A 22,750-nucleotide genomic window follows, 5' to 3' on the forward strand; every position below is an offset into this window, starting at 1 on the left:
TCTGTCTGTCTGTCTATCTCTCTGTCTGTTTGTCTGTTTGTTCGAAAAAACTTTAACCTTGCCCTTAACTTTTGATTGAGAGGAGCTATTGTATTCATATTTCACATGTGTATTCCTTGTGACAAGACCTTTCTTTGGGTACCACCAAATTTGACCTTTTGACCTTGGATTTTGGCCCACTTTTACACAAAAAATTTGAACTTTTACTTTGGCCATATCTATTGAACAATAGATAATAGGACATTTAAACTTGACATATATATTCTTTGTGTTAAGGCCTTTCATAGGATACCAACAACTTTGACCTTTGACCTTTACCTTGGACATTTCTGTACGCATGAAAAAACTTTAACCTTGGTTATAAATTTTAAACGGTAAGTGCTAGGGCTTTCATACTTCATATATTTAATCCTTGTGACAAGAGACCTTTCATTTGATATCAAGAACCTTGACCCTTTGACCTTGACCTTGGAGTTTGACCCATTTTTACACAAAAATTCTAAACTTTTCTTTTGGCCCTAATTTTTAAACGGTAGATATTAAGAATTTCATTTGTCAAATATCAGTTCTTTGTGGAAAGACCTTTCATTTGAAACCAACAATATAGACCTTTTGACCATGACCTCGGAGTTTTCCGAACTTACGAAAAAGACTTGGCCATAATTTTTCAAAGGTGAGGCTTAGGGCTTTCATACTTTAAATATGTAATCCTTGTGAGAAGACCTTTTATTGGATATCAACAGTGTTGACCCTGGAGTTTGACCTACTTTTTACAAACTTTAACCCTGGCCATAACTTTTGAACAGTAGGGACTAGAGCTTTCGTATTTCACATATGTAATCCTTGTGACAGGACCTTTAACAAACACACCTTGGATATCAACCAAAAAAAAAAAAGCTTTGGCTTCGTTCTACAATGTGACAGGGAACCTCGAGTAACATCCTGTTTATATAGGTAGATATACACAACCCAGCGTCGTTCCCTCGATCGGCCGCTTCGGTTAAGTTCCCCTTTGACCTTGACCCTGGAGTTTGACCTACTTTTTACAAACTTTAACATTGGCCATAACTTTTGAACGGTATAAACCAGCGCTTTCATACTACCCATATGTAATCTTTTAAGACAAGGCCTGTCTTTAGAAACCAGCAATCTCGACCCTTTGACCTTGACCCCGGAGATTATCCTACCTTTTAAAATGTTTACTTTGGTCATAACCCTTGAACAGGTGGTGCTAGGGTTTTATATTTAACATTTGTATTTCTTGTGAAAAGGCCTTACTTTAGGTACCAACATATTTGATCTGCATTTGAGAAAGGTTAACCATCGCTATGTTGGCATTCGGTGTCATCAGTGTTTCACAAACACATCTTGTTAAAAATTATAATTATATTTGAAAATTATATTTTCTTAGTATCATAAAATACACATTTTTACATGATGAAAAAAAATCCTGTAATGAATAAAAATTCCCTTGGGTATGCTGGAAATCATGTTGCTTGCGTGTTTGGAATTGAATGCATAGGGGTTTAAAAGCTTGTGTATTTTAAATAACCGCAATATATTTCCTTTATACTGTCACAGATCAATGAAGTTACATTCGTGTTGCACTAATTAAATGGCTCGCATGAGAACGCGTTAGTTCGTATTTATGTCCTGCGGATTTGTTAGTACTTATTATTATATTTTTAACTATACCCCACTTCCTCCTCGTCTTAATCTTATAACTTGTCAAAAAAGACTTATTGATTTGACTTTTGAAGATGAAATCGGAAGATTTCCTTTGGAGTGTTTTGTTTTTATGCATTTTGTCATTAATTTTAGCAAAGGATCAATGCAGTTTGACTCTTCAATCAGGTATGTTTTTCATTTCTTATTTTTTCACCAGCGTTATTTGACCTTCTGTTTAATAGTACTATATTGGTTCAGAATATGTTTTCAGGTGGAAAAATTGCAAAGCAGATTACAATGAATAAATAAGGTACTTAAGAAATGTATCCTCAATTTACACATTTTTATTTAAATGTCAAAAAGATTCAATGGCTAAGATGAGCAGATAAAACTTCATGTACTTATTTTTCACACCATTAATTTTTTGGGGGACCAAATCTCTAACAAATTAATGTGATATCATGTGTAACTATTTCTCCTACGTGAACAAGTAAATAAATATATACATGTACCTTTATATTCTAACTCATTTGCTACAAGAAAATTAACGGTGAATGGACAAAGGTTTAAATATTTTGGCCTTATCCCGTAGCCTTAAAAGTTCAACGAACCGACTCAATAATAAAGTAACGACTTATATTAAAAACATTTTTTTAAGTGCATATTTGCCGAAAAATTATCTTCATCCCCACTTGCTGTGAATTTCAAACGAATGATCTCGTAATACATGTATGTATTTAATAATTACACCAATACTCAAAATATCTAACGTAGCCTTGAAGTTTTTCACATAGTCTGCAGTTCCCCAAATGCAATGAAACGCATTATATATAAACAATGAGATCTAAAGGATCTGACCGATTTTACACAACGAATACTTTGTTTGGATTGCTACTAGCTAACAATAATACAACTCCAAATAGCGCACAGAAAAAAAATCCTCCCTCTTTCAGAGCATGTCCACATTTTTTAACAGTTACCAAGTCCTTTCTTATAGAAAAGAGATTACTACGTGCTACGCGATAAGACAACAAAAGTTGCAATATTTGATCTTTTCCATTTGCATTGTGCAATTGTCAGTTTGCAAGCATTGTACACATGCTTTAATTAATGTTTGCATTGTATATTATATAACCTAGAGCATCTGCTTAAGAGTCAGAGTTTATCGTTACATCGCGGGTTCGAATCCCAATCTGGGACTTGGAGATCGGTCCTTCGGATGAGACCGTATACACCGAGGTCCCATGTCGCAGTAGGTGTTGACATGAAAAGGATCCCTCACTGCTCAATGCCTCCGAGTGCCCAGTATAGGACAAAATTTGTAGCTCTCACCGGCAAGTGGTGGCGTCTTCAGATGAGTGATAAATTAATTCTCGAGAGGAACGTAAAACGACATACAATCAATCTAAAGAAACTTCGTATATTTTTTATTATCATGGTCTGTTCGTCCGTCGCACAGACTCTCACGCAGTAACCACCTCATTTTTATCAGTATGGTTGGTGGTGTCCTCTAGAATTGCAATAAGTTTCATACATTTCATTCATATAGCTAAATTGGCATTTACTGGGTGTTGAAATAAAATATTAACATATATAAGTTCTGCAATAAGTTATTCAAAGTTTACTACATATTCTACTACGATAATTGCCGAGATCAAAGAAATGCCGCGGACATTATTCTCCAATAAATCACGAACGTAATCAAAAAATTATCAGATCAAAAACAAATATCAAACCTGTGCAATTGAAATGTACTTTTGACTTAAGAATGAAATACATATCTGTTGTTTGAAATATAAAAACCTCGGCTAACGCCTCGGCTTTTATCTTTCAAACAACATTTCGAGACCTCGGAGGTTATTCTGCAACATACGTTTGAGTGATTGATTGTTTAACTGTTTAACGTCCCTCTCCAGAATATTTCACTGATATGAAGACGTCACCATTGCCGGTGAAGGGCTGCAAATTTAGGCCTATGCTCAGCACTTACGGCCTTTAAGCAGGGAGCGATTTTTATCGTGCCACACCTGCTGTGACACGGGGCCTCGGTTAACTGTGGTTTTATCAATATTCGTTGAGCACCAATTTTCATGGATTTCGTTGTTGAGCAGATCCACGAATTCAAATGTTCATTGTATTACGAAATATGACATTCCTTTGTATAGGCAATGCTTTTGCCCACGAAATTACGTATCCTCGAAACTGTCTGTTCTACAAAATCCACGAAAATTGATGAAACCACAGTATACGGTCTCATCCGCCCCATTTAGACCGCCCCATTTAGTCGCCTTTTACGACAAGCAAGGGGGCACTGAGGACCTATTCTAACCCGGATCCCCATACAACATACGAAAACGCGGACTTTATTTCTTAAATAATACAGTTCCAAGAATTACTCTTGCACGCATAACACCTGCATAAGCCAAATAACCCTTGTCAACGAACTTGCAATTATCCAATTATAATCATGCAATAAAGTTTATGAATTGCCTTTTCATGTAACAGGCCACCGGAAGGTCGAAAAAAAAATGTTTATTCCCTACAAAGTATAAATTATTGTAATTTCTTTGCTAGTTGTACAGATACTAGTACGTGTATAAGGCTTGTACATTTACTTTGGGGTACTAATGTTTACGACAGTATCTAGTTGTTATTAATTTATGTTTTATAAGTGTATATTTGTATTTATTTATATTGTATACCATATTCAGTTGTATTGTTTAATACACTATTTGTTTTCTTAAATGTTACAATTCGTATTGATTGTACATGTATAAGTATTATTGCAATTTCTACCTAAATTATGTTAGAACTTTCAATTTAATTTCGTACGAATTTTGGAATTTGGAACGAATTTTTATTTAATGGAAACGAATTTTATGTTGTTGGAACGAATTTTATCTCATTTAATCGAATTAAAACAAAAAAATATCTCAAGCACATGTCATTAAGAAGCCATCATATACAACATATCGGATGTTTAATTATGTTTTCTAAAAGAATGTATATTATTAAGAGTGTAAATGTATGTGCTTATTAAAATATAAGTAATCCGTGCAAGTCATGTACATGTATATTGTACAATTTCAGATCATGATATTTAAATGTCATATTGGCATACGAGTACATGTTTGTTGCTTTAAACATGTAAATCCTAAGGAGTTTTTCATATTCCATTCTTGGTGCCAGTATTCATCATTCACAAGCTAATTTTCTTGCAAACCATTTGTTACAATTCCCACTGAATACTTCATTACATCTACGGAAACTACCCTTGGATTATTGGAGTACAGTTTAGTGTGTGATGTTGCACTCAGTATCTTTATTCATGATTTGATAAAATACTTCAAGAAACCTGAACACACTGGAGATATATTTCTCCTTAAAATACTTTCAAGACTTATAGCTTATTTTGCAATGCATGCATACCCATATCCCACATTGGTTTTGTGATTATATCTGCTTTTACAAACAACATGATATACAAATAAAATTACACAGGAATCTAAAGTACCTAAAATAAAATGCCTACTTTAGTTTAAAAATATTCTTTTTTGCAGATCCTCTGTATATTTTCTTTGGAGAGAAGATTAATTTCTCTTGCACGCTTAATAGTTCAAGAGCACATCTCAATTCTTCAGAAAATATTATCATTATCAAAAGGTGGGATGGTCAACGTTTGACCATTTTAAACAATAAACACAATAATAGCACACTAACTGCACAAGGCACTGCTGAAGATGTTGTGTATGTTAGTATGATTCCTGAAGATAGAGGAATTTTGCCGTATGTTTGTACCTCTCCACTCTGTGAAGGAAAGAAAAGCAATCAGTACATTTCCATAGAGCGTAAGGCAATTGTGTGTGTTTTAACTTTCAGCATGTTGCATGTCATTTTAACACTTTGTATTAGGCATAATGATACAATACTGAGTTAAAGAGCTTTAACAGTTCATTCTAAAGCGTTAGAGCATAAAAAACAGAAGAGTGTGGTTTGTAGTAATTTCCAGTCTATGTCGAGTTAATGCTTTGTAGATTATTAGTTTATTTGTTAGTGTGTTTTATTGCAGATAAAAGTGTGCTTTTATGGTTATTCTTAAAGTTGTGTAAGTTAAGGGGGGTATATATTTCTCTGTTAAATTTACAGTAGTTTATCGGCAAATGTTCGTAACTTGTCCATCCCTATCGGTTTCCTTATTCAAATACCCATTCTGTTGGAAGCGAAAACCTTAGCAGGCTTTTGATATTTTCCAACATTTTTTCCTTTAACGTGTAGTTCCAAATCTTGTTTGAGGGAAATGCAAAATATATAATTTTCACAATAATGGAAATAAAGAGAAATAGGGTTCGTTTTAACCATCATTCAGATACATAGACTATGCCACTATTTTTGTGACAATTTTTGCATTTTTAACATATTATATCCTTGGTATTAAAAATCTTTAGTCCCAATTTAACATTTTTTTTTTCGTGCAACAAGGTTTCTATTGGCTAGACGTGTCGTGAAAATGAAAGAAATGAAAAGATTTGAAGCAATGTTTTTTTTTTTTTTAATATTGGTTTAAGATTTCAGATACCTATGTTTTATTTCCTAATTTTCTATTAAAGTGTTTGCATATGTTGTAAACTAAAATTATTTGATATCTACTTTGAATTTCTTAAAAGGCCATTTTGAAATTTTTTAAAAAATATTATCATGCAAGTTTTCTAAGTATTATGTGGCAGTGAATTCAAAATTTAGAAAAATGACAATTTATTTTGTGTTCACAACAACCCGATAAAGTTAAAAATTTACAACATGACAATACGCTCCACCACGAGAGATAAATGTTATTTATCAGCGTAATTTTTTAAAATGTTCATTTTAAAGTGTGCACTGTTTAATTCAAATTTGATTTAAAATTAATAAAATTATATAGTTACAATAATGTTGAGAAAAAAAAGACTGTCAAATGCACTATTTGACATAAAACATTGGACAGAGAATGTTAAATTGCACAAATTGTTATCATTCAAAGCAAAAACGTATACATTTGTACATGTACATCTATATGGAGATTGCATTGTTTATAGTTTAGATCATATACCAGTATAACTAATTCATAATAAGAGGCAAATTGGCGGTTTCGTGTTTCAGCTTTTGCTTCTTTACTAAGACCCGGATGTTTTTAACAAATGGTCGATGGAGATCATTTTGTTCGTTTGTACCCTGTTAACGTCAACAATTTATGTCTGTCTGAAAAAAAGCATATATATTGAAATTTCTTACTTTACACATACTTGTGAAAGCATTGTTAACACTGAGGTATCTAAACAAAATGAAGTCAATTTAAGTCAATTATATGACTATATTAAAGTAAATTTGTTTAAAAATGTACGTATGTTTGTATTTCTTTTTCATTTTTAAAATACATCTGTTTGGTGATTTGTTTTAATATAATGTTGTTCCAGTCGTTAGTTAATCTTCATAGGCCATAAGATGTGTTTATTCGTTGTTTGTTTAATTGATTTTTTTCTTCAATAAATCAGAAAATTAATAAAATATATGATTATTAATAATGATTAAAAACCAAAGAGAAAAAATTTAAATTTGTTTATTGCTATAAGATAGGAGACAATGCGTGTATTTCTTATTCATTATTCTTTAAGATAAAATATACGATAAAAAAACACAAAAACTTTTTAAAAATATTTCAAGCACAGGAAGACAAGTTTTTTTAAGGTTACAAGATGATTATACCAATTGTTTACCTGATTGGCCAACTAGACAACCAAAAGAGTATAGTTATGTTAAGAAGGATATAAACATTTCAACGTATATTTATTTATTTACAATATTAAATGTCAGTTTATATCATCACCATACATTTATTTTACCATATTAAATTTATGTTCTTCAAGGTTAAAAAAAGAGATGATTATCAACTTGAAGAATTCAAGAAAACATATTATTTTCAATAAATATAAAGTAATTATTCTAATTTACAAGTAAAATATAAATTCGATCGTCATTGTCATTTTCAAGCGTTTTTTTTAAATAGTCTGATTATTGAACTAGATATAAATTTGTCATTGTCATTGTCAACTGTTTAAGTCTTTTTTTCAAAATAAGTCTGATTATTGAACTTGAATTGTCAAGATTAAGGAATTGATGATGACAATCAAGATGGATATATCGCTCTCTCATTTAGTTACAATTTCAACTTTTTAAAAAACAATATTATGAACAGAAATCACACCACTTACAATAAGCAATTAATGAAAATATGTAATTGACAGGAAAAGGGAACTAAATAACATTTGTTTTTTTTTAAATTTGATATTTGATAAATTTGATTTCATTTTTGATATTTTTTTCTAACATGAACAGATCGCCCACAGAAGATAGTAAATGGTTCGTGTCTGGTCTTCAACTGGCAGAACATGACTTGTGTTTGGGATCTGGAAGTGGTCTACAAACATCCTCATACCTCGGACATGAGCATTACAGCCCAATACAATACCACAGTGGAAGATTTCACTCATCTGGACTACGACGTATCTTTGCATTGGAGCGTGTAAGTTTTCTCCGCTTGTTTTATATATTTTTTAGCAGATGTAGTTAAAGTCTATCTTAAATTCTACATGTACAAGGATCAAGAATAATTGATATTTATCTTTTTTATAGCAAATATGAATAATATGTTATATATTAGTGAGATGGTATATGATGGTTTCAGTAGTCGAAATTGCAGAACTTGAGAGTACATTGTATTTTCTAAGAAAGAGTGAACACACGTATGATAATTAAATTGATACTCTCCTCTACAATCAAGAAACCTAAACAATTTTCTTTTATTTTTAAACTACAGTAGATTACTTTTGAAAGACATAACTGTAATTTTTCAAAGGATATATTTTTTTCATAGTGAATTTTTGACATTTGATCTTTATGCATTTGGCATCGATTCAAAGGTTAATGGACCACCACTAATCGACCTCTTGGGGCGTGTCAGATAAATATAAATCAGTAGCCTTTGGACACGGCTTTATATTTACATCCACTGAATATTTTCTTTATTTCTTAAGAAAACCCATTGCGTTCATCACTGCATGAACTACATTATGCATATCTCCTGTACAGATATCTTGTTCAGTGGCCGTTCCATCAATGAAACGTCGCATCATTAACACAATAATTAATATTTTTAATCCTACTTAAAATGGTAATTTAAACAGATATATAAACAATAAAAGGTTAATGGACCACCACAATTGCAGAAAAAATTTACATAACCCGCTTACGCGGGTTATGATTAAATATAACAGCTGCTTCCGTTCATTCCAGTAATAACAAACAAAGAAAGCATTTTATTGTTTAAGTAATGTTTGTAGAATACAATGTATGATTCATATTTTACTACATTTCTTTCCTTCTTTCTTTCTTTATACATCGATCTGATGTTTATACTCATTAAGTTTAAACTTTAAGTATTTGATTCTAGGTACACACACTTGTCTCCTTGCAAAAATATAAAAATTAAAGGAAAGTGCTTGTCTTGCACTATTATGGAAAATGATGGCAGAGACAGCTATAAGCGGGGGACATACGTGTTCGTTGTCAACATTACCAACAACAGACGTCCGGAAACTAGCGTTTCATCTCATTTCTACTTCAATACAGACGAATTAGGTATAACCAAGCGTGTTATGCTATTATGCTTTTGTAAACTTAAACGTCGATAATCATTTCAAAGTGAAAAGATATAACAATTTCATAAGAAACGAGGAAAAATAAAAATGAAAAGGGATCCATCTGGCCACTCTTTGGTGTTTGACGTTGTATTGTATTTCTTTAACAAAAATTTATGATAAATTGTCATGAGAGTTTTGTCAGGTAAACAAATGTAATTATTTAATTTTTGTAGTACAACCAGCAAAAGTTGAAAACATAAAGACAGAGGTCAATAAAACAGAGATGTTGATCTCATGGGTTCACTCCAAACCATACATGTCTTTCCAATTTAAGATTGAATACAAATCCGAATGGGAAAGCAGTTGGAAGGTATGTTGTCAACGGCAAAGATGGGTCTGTAAAATTACTACCATGCACTATGTAAATTTTTTCTGAAGGAACAAACTACTTACTTTTTAGTAAAAAATTATAGTAATAAAAGAGTGCTGGGATCAAAATGCAAATCCCCTGTCATTTTCATCTAGGAGTTATTTATCACCTTCCATTAACTTGGTTTTTGGTAAAATTACCTTGTTGTCACATATTTTAAAAATCAGAGAAATATATTTGAACCGATTTTCAGGAGGAAATCTACACCAGAGAAATCGACGACATGATCGATTTGGTAATTTGTTGGTACTAAACTTTGGGTAGATGTGCTTAGTTAATTTTTAATTTGTAGGTGCTGGTTAACAAAAATATTAAGGTTAAAGCTAAATACAGGCAATGATAACGTTGACATTAACAACAACATCGTCTTCAAAGGTTTTGAGTGAAGCTTTACATGTTGTGTTATAATACAAGCTGATTTACATGTACTGTCTTTCTTAGCGATTAAAATGGCAGTTTCTTTCTTTTCTTGTTTTAAAACTTATCTGTTCCATTTCAACTTGCTTCGTTTTCTGTTTGCTTTTCATTTGACTGATTTTAGAGAAAGTGAAGGAAGGCAACGGTGTTCGCATGTTATAATAATAAACATGGAATAAATAAATATCAAAGAATCTTTACTTATTTGCACGTATGAATATAATTAGACAGAGATATCGAGGAGGATGAGCAGACAGCTGACCAATCTTATCCCATACACGACATACGAGATACGGATATCTTGTATACCAATAGTACAGGGGGAAGTCAAGGGGTTCTGGTCTGAAGTTACCACGACTAAGGCAAAGACACTTGAAGATGGTATAAAAATTATTTTTAGGATATAAGAATTATTACTAAGTTTAAAAATAATCATTTGCTTTAACTGATGCAAAATTGAATAAATTAGATTTTTAAACTAACGGATTACATTTCGAAATTTAATGATATTGAAATTTATTGAAATAAGAACATTCAGATAAAAATTAAAAGAAAAAAAAACGAACTTTCGGGAAATACATTTAGGTCTTAAGTTAATGTACATATTTATTTCAAGTAACAATAGCAGAAAGTTAAACATTACTATTTCTATTTTTTATAAAAAGAATTTTCAAAAAAAATGATAGTCTTATCAACAGTCTAGAAACAATAATTTTATATTGAAATATATCTTTTATCATGTTTATCCCCTAACATTTTTTAAGACGATAGAATCCTCTTTCTCTACTTACTTACATTCTCCTCCTTACGTAAATATATCACTGCCTTAGTTTCTATGGTATTACAGATATAATTCAAAGACGAACAAGTGTTTGAACTGTACTTAATATATCACTGCCTTATTGCGTTTCTATGAACTACATTATTACAGATTTCTTGTTCAGTGGCTGATATAATAATACAATAATTAATCTTTTTAATCCTACTTTAAATGAACAGATATAAATATAAACAAGTGTTTGAACTGTTTGCAGAAAAAATTTTTACCCGCTACACTTATTTTTTCGTTAATAACAGCTGCTTCCGTTAATTCCAGTAATAACAAACAAAGAAAGCATTTTATTGTTTAACATTAATACACGTATCTTTACCGTTTTATCTTTACTTACACTTATTTCCAGTCCCATCAGCAGTTCCTCAGGTCCAGCCATCATTTTTCAGTTGCTTGAATATACTATGCGACGAAGTCGAAATTTACTGGAAGGTCAGTTTATGCGTAACTTTTTCTAAAATATATATTTTTGTTGATGACAAAATCCAGGTAAATATTTTTAATGTTAGAAAATAAAGATATACGTATCGTTTAACAATCTGAAATTTGCTTTTAAAGTGGTGTTTTTTTTAATATAGCCTATCGAGCAGAAGGATAGAAGATGTTCCATGATGCAATACAAGATTGAATCAATATATCCAAAGTCCCCTCATAACAAACCAGTTTACGCAAATCAAGATTCAGTTTCAGCTAAGATGCTTATTGATACAAATGTTACAAATAATATTAGCATCATACCTTTTAATGGAAAAACCAACCAATCTCCAGATCTGGAACCGGCTATTTTAGTTATTCCACCAAAATCACAATGTAAGTGTGCATGAAAGCAATAAAAACAAAAAAAAAAAAAAAAAAAACAAACAAACAAGTAAACTAAATAACATGTATGTGTGAATAAAATTTCCGAAGGGTTTCTCGTTTAAAATATTGCTGAGAATTAAACAAAAAGATGTAATAGAAAGTTCTGCATTTTACAGGGCCAAATTCTCCAGATCATCTTGAAGCACTGAGTGATAGTATAACATCGAGGCACCTCACTTTGAGTTGGAGTTTTCCAGCTCAGTTCAGAATCATTCCTTTCAATGGAGATTTCACTATTGTTTGGTGCAAAAAGAATAAGGAAGGAAAATGCCAGGTAACCGAGAAACTAAAGGATTGACCAGTTCATACTTTTTTCATCACATACCCTCTATGCTATTGTATGTAATACATCATTTTGGTTATACATAGATTTTTTTCTCTGGATGTTGCTTTCTCTTTCAAATTACGAAGTTGTTTACAAAAACCGAAAAGGAAACGACTTTTGGTCTGATTTTGAATATGTAAGTTTTGTTCAATTCGAAATTTTAATTTAGGGAGAATTTCATTGGTCAACCACAGTTTCGAACACGTCCCAATTAGAGGTACCTGAAGGGACTACGGTTGATGATTATATGTATGGAATAGCTGCTGATGGATATTATAGAGGCGTGAGAAGCAGTAGTAATATATCCTGGGTCGACTGCGTTCACTTCACTGATAAGAGTTAGTATAACTAATAAACAAAATAATGAACACAAAAAAATCATGAGGTTTTCTTTTTGTAATCTTCATTTAAATAGACTGAAAAACAGAATTCTTACGTCTTTGAATTCAGAGATGATATACTTCAAATATTAACAAAAATATTTTTCTGCTCTAGCTATATCAGAAAAGCTGAATGTGAAGTTTGTGTTAGATGATATTGATCATAACCAAAAGAAGATTAGCTGGGATCCATACAACTGTAAACAGTTCAGAGGTCACGTGACACAGTATAGAATAAAGTATTGTGAATTAAGGAGTTGTGAAGGTATAATATAATTTTCAAAAAAAAAAACATTGCAGAGTTTATTGTGAAATTTTCTTTGCGCATTTTAGTTGATTGGATTACAATCATAGGAATTTTTCTTGAATTATTTTCCAGAAACTTCAACATTTGTGAACGTTAGCAGATATTTACGTAACTATACATTAAGGGATCTATCTCCCACTAAATACAGTGTTTGGGTGTCCGCTGTTTCCGATGCAGGACCTGGGCCTAGCAGTGAAATGGAGTTTCTAGTCTATGGACAGCCAGCCTGTATGTTGTGGTTTTGACAAGGAACTAAAATTTATCAAAATTCTAAAAATTAAAATCTAGCTGCCGAATTTTGATGAATGTCGGTTATAAAAAATATATAATTGATTTTAAGTGTATTTTATAAATGTATAATTTTCAGATTCCAGTAACAATGATACCATAAAGATTGCCAAAATAATTGGAATATTAATCGGCATGTTAGCAGTCACCTTGCTTGTGCTTTTGGCATACTACTTTTGGTCAGTATGTTGTAATATGAAAGCTTAAACTCACTAAATACAAAATGACGGCATATAAAAGCTTGAACTTTCTAGTTCGGTATTGATGAATTAAAAACTCCAATGATTTATTTCTCTTTTTGCAGGAGACATTGCAGGAATATAGAGGAAACGGAAATTATATTACCTAATATTAAAAAAGTATGTACATACAATTTTTAATTCACTTAACATTTTATTATATTGTAGATCACCATTTTTTCGTGAAATAGTTATTTAGATTCACTAGACTCTTTTTGATAATACAAACATATTTTTCGAGGTTGTATTTTCCTACAAATATATTGGTATATGAACATGTTTACTTCAAGAGCTATTCATAAAAGCCTTATATACCAGTACGAGGGGCATTCAATAAATAATGTCATTGGGGCTCAGAAAGAAGCAAACGACGCTTTTCAATGATTTAGTGTTCATGATTTTACTTATTAATCTATTTTAATTCAAACACATGTCCGTAACATTTTTTATCCAATTTCTCATTGTTTTTAGAACTCGTTTTTGGGTATGACCCTTAGTATACTGGAAAATGGCAGATCCAATTATTTCCTGGACTTGTTTTTTCCTTCTGAAAGGTGTTTTATTCAAGTTTATAGAAACAATCAAAAGGTCAAAACATGTTTAACTTTCTGTTTATTAAACCCCTTTAAGGGCATGCGGGTTTAAACGCTGTCATAAAATTCACTGTAGTGGTATAGGTCCTTTCTCTGATAAACCTTTGATTTCTTTGCAAAAAAACTGCTTTTAGACACCTCCAGATATTAAACTGTCTCTCCGAATACGAATTTGAACAATAATACCACTAATATTTAAGAAAATTGCATATAAATCTGTTTTTGTGCTCTTGCATACCTTTGCTCTTGACAGACCTTCGCCGTTTTTATCAAGTACATCTTATGGTAAATTTTGTGTTAATGGTTTTAAGCAATAGATTCATGTTCCACTATCTGTTTGAATATAAAACAAACGTGGATTACTACACTGATATTTTAAAATAATTTATTTTTCAAAATACAGGGTGACCTTAGAGTACCAAGCTTAATTACTGTCAAACGTTTCTTTAAAACATTGAGAACTACTCCCGAAAGTATGTTTATCAAATTTGCTATGTGAAGTATAGTCAATCATACAACATCAAATATTATTTGTTGAAATTTGGCAAACAGTACATAAGTTGTTTTAATTTTTGTTGGCAAGGAGGGTACCCATTTTTGATGCCCATTATATAATTTTTTATCTTTGAAATCCACCTGCTAATTTGTCTATAAAACAGGCATCGGTTGCTGTAAATGTCACATATTTCAGTGAATATTTCTTTGGGATTTTTAACAAGTTTTACAGCAGCTTTAATGTAGCTTTTATTTTCACTCTAGATTACTGATTCTTTATCATTCATTTATAATGCAGTGTCTCGAATAGCCCTTGTTTCCCAGCTTCTCACGATAAAACTATGTGATGAAAAGTGGTCACATAAACTGTTATAAATTCATTAAAGATTCAATAATGAGAGAAAGTCAAGCTTTATGACATATGTCTACTATGTTGTATGTCATCGAGCTAATGACATTATTTATTGAACGCCCCTCGTATATCGTAGTATGTTATTTGAAAAAAGATGCCACAAGGGAGATACGAAAAACGAAAACCTCAAGAAACGCCAATAATATAAATCTAAATTACACTTACGATAAGTTATGTGGTGACAATTTATACATTTAACAGAAAATAAAATTATATCTTATTCTGAGTTCCATAGAAGTTTGCCAGATCGAGATGAATTTACTGAAAAGGAATTGAAAGTTTAAAAGTTTATATGGTAATATGAAATATCCAAGATCAATCCGAATAAGTCAGGTTTCCGTTTTCCTCGTATACTTAATTACTTTGAAATTGTTACCCAATGCTTTTTATCTAATCATTTTTTTTTCTCGTTCTTTTATTGATGTTCTAAAAATGATTTTTTTTTAATAAATTACATTTTGTAAAATTTCAGAATGAGGAATATGACAAGACCAAAAGCTCTGCGTCAACAAGCGGAAGAGGAAGTTCTACCGAGTCTAGTCTTCCCGTCAGGCGTTTGAGTAGTGTTAGTTCCGGTGGAACCTCTGATTCTGGATGCGGACAAGCGGGAAATTTTAACGATGAGAAAACTTACAAGACCGAGTATATGCCGCTACAGATTCAGAGTTCATGTCTTCCTGATTCTGTCCGGGACAAGTACTATTATCCAGCAGAATTTCAGAATGTTGAAAGAACTGGTGGAGATACATTGTACCCAAGTCAAGCAAGTAAAAGTTTATCTGAGAGAAGTCGATTACTTGGTCTAAAGGAAGATCCTATTTCTGAGGAAAGTGCTTACATTTCAGACTTGAGCTCTAAAAATAAGACTTCACATTCTTTGGTGTCTTCCGAAGAACTTAAGCGCTTAGTGACGGTAGCAGACGATAAAGCACACGAATCAGACGACAGTTCTGGTGATAAATTACAATATAGTACAGAAGACATTAGTTGTGTACTGGACAATAGTGAAAGTGACTACATTTTAGATACGGGTACTAGCAGTTATCAGGGATCTCTGCCTGAATATCTCCCGCCACATTCCAGTACAAATAATACAAATAGGAAGAGTCCACCTCCTATTACTTCAAGTACATTTGATGAAATTGAAGGATATGTCTTACATGAATCAGTTTCTTCAACATGATAGCTGAATGAATGTTAAACTTAGATAAAATATTATAGTAAAATTGTTCATAAATTACCTTATACTTGCAGTTGGTTGACCTTAACATGTTTATGATTTTTTTCGATTAAGATATCTGAAATTTGATGCATAATTCAAATTTTGAAAATGTGCAATCATATTGATTGTGGCATTAAAATTATAGAAATAAAATACAGACAGGTTTCACTGTATAATTATTTTAGCTCTTGCTAAAATGGTTAAAATATAAAGGAGTATTAAATATTGATTTAAAAAAGGATCCTTTTTGTTACTAGTTGACTTTTTAAAAAATCTAAATGTACCAAAAAAAAAAAACAAATTTGTCGAATATTGCCACCAACGTTTAAAAAATCCTGTGCAGTTGCTTCAAATGAAAACTAAGATCATGAGCAATATGAGCGTGTCAATTTTTGTAAAAAAAAATCCTGGGAACCATTTTTAGAACCATCTTGGGTAATAAATAGTTGATGATGAATAATGAATGCATGGATATGAATTCTGAATTTCTGATAGTCGATATTTAATAATAAATCAATTTAAAAAACAGCTTGGGTTCGGTAGGTTATTTTATAAATTTTGACTAAATCTATTGAAGAATCAATTTAAATAATGTTTAACTTAGTCATTAATCTAAAAATAATATGAGTACAGCTAGGCCATAAAACCATATAAAAAAGAACATAACTTATAAAACAAATAATAGATTTAATGCAAATGATCGCTTAACAAAGACGAAAACTGTACTATGCGGATCAATTTGCTTCGAAATTTAATTGTTTTATGGCCATTTGATTATTTCATATTATTATATTACTCAGAAATGTTATGAAAATGAGATTTAACACGAGTATTGTTAAATTACATATCTCCTTTCATTAATATATAACACCACTTGAAGATGATTTGTTGGGGGTTTTTTTGGCATGCGTGGCTTAGAGAAAAAAGTTTGGGCTTGATGTTCCTTTCTCTTGGATAATGAGGTTTATCCTATAAAATTTCATTTGATCAATAGGAATCTACTTCGTTTAATTAAGAAAGTTATCCTTTTAAAGATATATATGCGATAGTTCGAATTAAAATGCGGTTTTATTTTTAAATTTTTTCTTTATTTGAAATAATTTAACAAGTAAAATGTTTACCATGTAGTGTAGATTTATGTAACATTTTACTTTTCAAATAAATTGGACCCCGATTATTATCAGCCTATTCAAGTCTGTTCATAAGTTTCTGAGTTGAAAAAAAAACGAACAAATGAACATGACAGCATTTATACTGAATCACTTAAAACCCAAAGATCAGCACCCGACTAACTATCTAGAGGTTCTCGGATAAAACACACCCGTGGTAAATACATTTTGAATACTATAATTAATCTTTTGTTTTTCATAATTAAAATTGAAACAGTATATCTTAAATTACGTGTTTTACTCGTTTATCATCTACGCTGCAATAGCAATTTAAACACAACAAAGAAATATATGGAGATGCAAAACAGTTCAAGCTCCAAAGTCAGTTAAACAATACAAAATAGGAGCGGACATCCAATTAAAACATAAGATCTATGTGGGATCAGGTAAAATAGAGGAGTGAGCATCCCCTGCTGACACCGGTCACACTGGTTGTGTGCTCCTTGTCATGATCGGGAAATAACGGGAAAATCCGTCGACAGTTCAGTGTGTATAAATTAATGTCCCAACAATTAGTATGAAAAACACAAGTCGGCATTTGGCCATGTTAACCTGTATTGACCATATAGAACTTACGAAATGATGACTTTAAACGAGACTGCTGATATTCTTGTTTTTGAAGCGATTTGTTTTTCAATAACTTACCTCTTTTAAAAAGTTAGAAATATGTAGAGCATGATCTTGCTTATCGAATGAGAGATAGCTAAAAAAAAAATCCCCGTATGTAGGTGATGGAGGTACGAATATTGCTGCATTAGTAATGGAAGTTGACGATTGAAAAGTTATCTCGTTTGTCATTAATTAAGCTTGGTTGTTAGATCACCATTAACGTATTTCTAAATATGAAACAGATGTGTCAGACTCTGTGGTATCTTTTATTTCAAGCTTACAAGGATAAACCATAATTCCAGCATTGATGTAGTCAATGTTTATTTGAGTCCAAACCTAACTCAGTTTTGTTGCAAGTGAGTGAATCTCCCAGAGTCGCACTTAGATTTGCTTTGGTATTACTTAATTCTTCAAAAATCATTTTCATTTTAACTGCCTGAGTTTGGTAAATGATAAGAATTGTTGTGTTTCCTAGCTGTTCTACATTTTGTTCGTTTGTCGTTAAACACTCTCGAGTTTTTCACTTAAATGGTGACGTCACCACTTGCAGTAGAAAGCTGCAAATTTTGATCCATTGTCATGTTATAAATTTTGGATTTAGGAAAGGAAAACAGTTGTTTTGGCCTTCAACCCCATATTAAGATACTAGTAAATCGAAAATGCATTATTTTTAACAACTGTTATTTCCAATCATATATTTACAAAATACCGGTATATTTCAAAGAGTATGACACATCTGTTTCATATTTTTAGTATTTTATCAGAAGAAAAATTCATGGTAACCTTATACTAAGTATACAACAAAGCCTTTTGACAAACGTGAAGACCTCAACTTTTCAAACGTAGATTAACGTCAACTTCCCTTACTATGCTCTTATCCCTTCCATCCGTGGTTTATATCTCTCAGTCGATTCGATGCGCAAGAACATTCTCTGCGTGTAAAGAGTTTCTAAAACGAGGTAAGTTATTGACAAACAAGTTGATGAAACAAGAAGGTTGACAGTCCCGTTTAAAGTGATTATTTCATAAGTTTGATGTCGATACAATAACCTTGTAAGAAAATAAGTCTATCGTTGAGTCAAATGCTGACTGGCGTTTCTCATAATATACTCTTCAAAAAAAAGAAACGCATAGTAGGAACAGTGCCCTGAAAAATGTATGATAGTTTTGCCATACCTTTTATTTTTATATGGATATGATATATTCGAGTGAAATGCGTGATTTTTAATGCAATTGTTACTTTACAGCTATTCCACAAGTCTCACAGACAAAATTTTGATCTCAGTTTTTATTTGTTGAATTTTGATGCAATTCCTTCAGGTACAAAGGGGCTATCAAAAGCGGGGGTTCTCGATATTTTAATCTGGTTTTATTTGAAATTTGACGCTTCCTAAAAATGCTGCATCTGAATGTTGCATAGCACAAAAAGGAAAATGGGCGACTGAAAGCAGGGGAACCTCAATCTACAATTGCAAGAGGTTTTAATGTTACGCACAGCGCCATATCTAACCTATAAAACATAAACCATTAACATCGATCACCCAGTGTTTGCAAAAAATATGGTAGACTACGTGTGTTACAACGCACTTTGAAAAATTACGCACTTTGAAAAATTTTTTCAAAGTGCGTTAAGTTTTGGGACCAGGTTAACGCACTTTGAAAAATTTTTTCAAAGTGCGTTGAATTTGGGACCAAATCAACGCACTTTGAAAAAATTTTTCAAAGTGCGTTAAAACTGTACATCATAATTTTACACCATATACACATTTAACGCACTTTGAAAAAAAATTTCATGAAACAAAAGAAATTAGACTTATATTTTTGAAATAGACAACAGTATTATCCCCTCGCAACGTATGATGGGATATAGTGATGCGATTATGTGTGTTATTACTTTATGTGTATATTAGTTTTTTCTGTGTGGAATTTACGTAATTTGTATCGGGATCGATGTCAAATGATTTACTGAACATGCTTTTTGGGGAAGGAATGCTCCGCTTTGCGGTGCCCTTACTTTGATATGTTTCTTTCTAAAAACTGATGGATTGAAGAAAACCAAGAAACGGAAAACGAAGAAAAGACTGGCTGAATTAAGGTCTATCAGCTCAACTCTTTATCATTCCCACCCAGATATATCTATTTCTATAACTCGTTACCTTATTAGTGTCAATGATATTTGAAAAAAAGAGCATTCTAAACACAGTATAAGCACTGTACAAGGATTGATTGATTGATTGTAAATTGTTTAACGTCCCTCTTCAGAATATTTCACTGATATGGAGACGTCACCATTGCCGGTGAAGGGCTGCAAATTTAGGCCTATGCTCGGCACTCAGGGCCTTTTAGCATGGAGGGATCTTTATCGTGCCACACCAGCTGTGACACGGGGCCTCGGTTTATACGGTCTCATCCGAAGGACAGCCCCATTTAGTCGCCTTTTACGACAAGCAAGGGGTACTAAGGCCCTATTCTAACCCGGATCCCCACGGGGTGACTGTACAAGGAAGTCTGTAGTAAATCGAAATTTTGTTCTTTTAAATCTCAAAGTCTATTTATGTTCATTTTCAGGAAAATCAGAATATTAATTACTAGCTGTAAATTCCTTATTTTTCGCGAGTGCTTTTTTTTATCGCGAACTGGCTCTCAAATGTCAAATCGCTAGAATTATAATTCGCGAATGAACGGTTAATGAACAGATTTTACATAGATTTAAGCATCAGAAAAATAAAAGCAAGTAATATTTTTTTCGCGAGTGATGCTTCTTGCGAAATTACGCAGAAATTAATTCCTCGCTTATATTAAGGAATCTACAGTACCTGTCTGCTTTTCGTTGTTAATTTGACACCATATCTGATAATCTCTCTGTTAAACTCCAGGTTTTTAAAAACACAAGTTTTGCCAAAATTATAGAGTTATTTCTCTTTGGTATCCCAAATAAGTAAGGTTTTATGAAAATTCATATAAATATCTATAAATCTTTTTAAAAAGAGATGGGCGGAAGAACAATACTATCGTTCGTAGTTCTTTACGACATTGAATGTTGACCTTTTGACCCCAATTTCAAAAGGGCTCTTTCTAAGGCCACAGGGATTCTGTTATGTTAAATTTCATTGCAAATGTTCAAAGGTTGGCGAGGTATCGTGTGGAAACGAAAGCGTTACAGAAAGACTGATGGACGGACAGCTAGACGGACGGACTGACAGATAGACCCAAATTAATATCTCCCACTTTTCAAGCGGGGGACAAAAAGTATCAAATAGGTTCAAATGATAATTTATCATACCTAAGATTTGTAGGAATATTGACTGAGACATGCAGAATTTTTTTTTTCAAAGTGCGTTAATATAGTCGATATTAACGCACTTTGAAAAAAAAAATATTTTTTCAAAGTGCGTTAACCTGGTCCCAAAATTTAACGCACTTTGAAAAAAATTTTCAAAGTGCGTAATTTTTTCAAAGTGCGTTGCCACATACGTGTGACATCAGCAGCACAGCATCACTTCAGAGGATTACGTAAAGTGCCTGAATGTAATGCAATGGCGTCATATTAAGCATTACCTATCCCTGAACTGCACAGATCATCTAACAAGACCGTTTTCAGTTGACTACGAATTATTGCTAGAGGATTATTCATGCCATTGTTCTGACCCCACAACGCCCCTAATATCGACTTCAAAGATCTCAGATCAATAAAGTATGACCACAGCATCACTGTTAAACATTTTGGTTTAGCTACTAGTCCAGAATGTTTATCCGAAAGCCTCTTATACGTTTAAGCTTTGTAATGAATGTTAGACAGACAACTGCCTCCAGGACGTTAAAAAAGTTGGTGGTGGTAGTGTAATGATATGGAAAACGGTATTATAAGATTGATTCGGTTCGAATTCAATGGACTTTGATGGAAAAAGGTACTCTAACCATGTTCTACCTACATATGCCCATTCAATTTTGCAGCATCCTATAGCTGTATTGCAATCTCACAATGCACACCCATATACGGCTCGTTTGACACTTCAATTCTTAATTGCAAAGCAACAGCAACCTGTTTCTGCCACATTCATCTAAAACACTAGATCCTACTGGAAAAAATAGATTGACATGATTTGTCAAAGACAATCGCATCCCAAGACTCTGCAACAGCTGACCAAAGTTCTACATTTGGAGTGGGAGAGTATTCCTATACAGTTTTATTACACACATTTTCTTCCATTAGATGCCGTTTGTGGCTATCATTTTTAGTAGACAGTATTCCTGTAGCTTACCACATTTCTGTTTTATCAATTCATCATTTTACTAAATAATGTTCAACGTGTCACTGAAATTCTACTATGCGTTTCTTTTTTTCTTCTTTTTTTCCCGAAGAGTTTAATTGATAGAGAAATTCCATTATTTGCACACTGAGGTTTTATTCCTCATTTTTCAATTTGCATACACACATTATGTATTGGTTCATAATCTACATGACTGTGTGTTCAACTATAAGTAAAACCATTGATTCATTTCACCCAAACCTGTCTTACATGTTTTTATTCTACCGCGGAAGGTATGTAGTAATCGGTCTGTCACGCTTTGGGGTATCCATCTCTTATCCGCAATTCCTTTTATACAACTGAGTGAAATTTAATGAAACTTTCACAGAATCTTTATTACATATGCCATTGTGCACCTCCTATTTTACTTTTTGATCTGACACATATTTTGGGTTTCCCGGCCACGGCAAAACATGGACTTTGCCATTATAACCATCTGGGAGGCAGGGGGTGGGTGGATTATCATTTAGTGAGCTCATTGCTCACAATACCTCTAGTTTCTTATGCATCAGCTGGACTA

General features: G+C 32.3%; 1 protein-coding gene across 2 annotated transcripts; it reads left to right on the forward strand.

The window, feature by feature from the left end:
* The first annotated feature begins 1,618 nt into the window (after nt 1–1,618).
* On the forward strand, nt 1,619–16,171 carry LOC134248711 (uncharacterized). Of its 2 annotated transcripts, XM_062731114.1 has the most exons (15): nt 1,619–1,854; nt 8,038–8,224; nt 9,152–9,339; nt 9,575–9,711; nt 9,965–10,006; nt 10,416–10,569; nt 11,370–11,452; nt 11,599–11,830; nt 11,998–12,155; nt 12,376–12,544; nt 12,702–12,851; nt 12,966–13,121; nt 13,261–13,360; nt 13,486–13,540; nt 15,393–16,171. In XM_062731114.1, the coding sequence occupies exons 1-15, from the start codon at nt 1,761–1,763 to the stop codon at nt 16,101–16,103; spliced, it is 2,616 nt and encodes an 871-aa protein (XP_062587098.1). In that variant the 5' UTR covers nt 1,619–1,760; the 3' UTR covers nt 16,104–16,171. The 2 variants fall into 2 exon arrangements, with proteins under 2 accessions (XP_062587098.1, XP_062587099.1); XM_062731115.1 differs by lacking the exon at nt 9,965–10,006.
* Nucleotides 16,172–22,750: the final 6,579 nt, after the last annotated feature.

This window comes from Saccostrea cucullata, unplaced genomic scaffold (assembly GCF_032062105.1).
Source record: "Saccostrea cucullata isolate Sc308-1 unplaced genomic scaffold, CSIRO_AGI_Scuc_v1 ctg1683, whole genome shotgun sequence".
Lineage (NCBI taxonomy): Eukaryota > Metazoa > Mollusca > Bivalvia > Ostreida > Ostreidae > Saccostrea > Saccostrea cuccullata.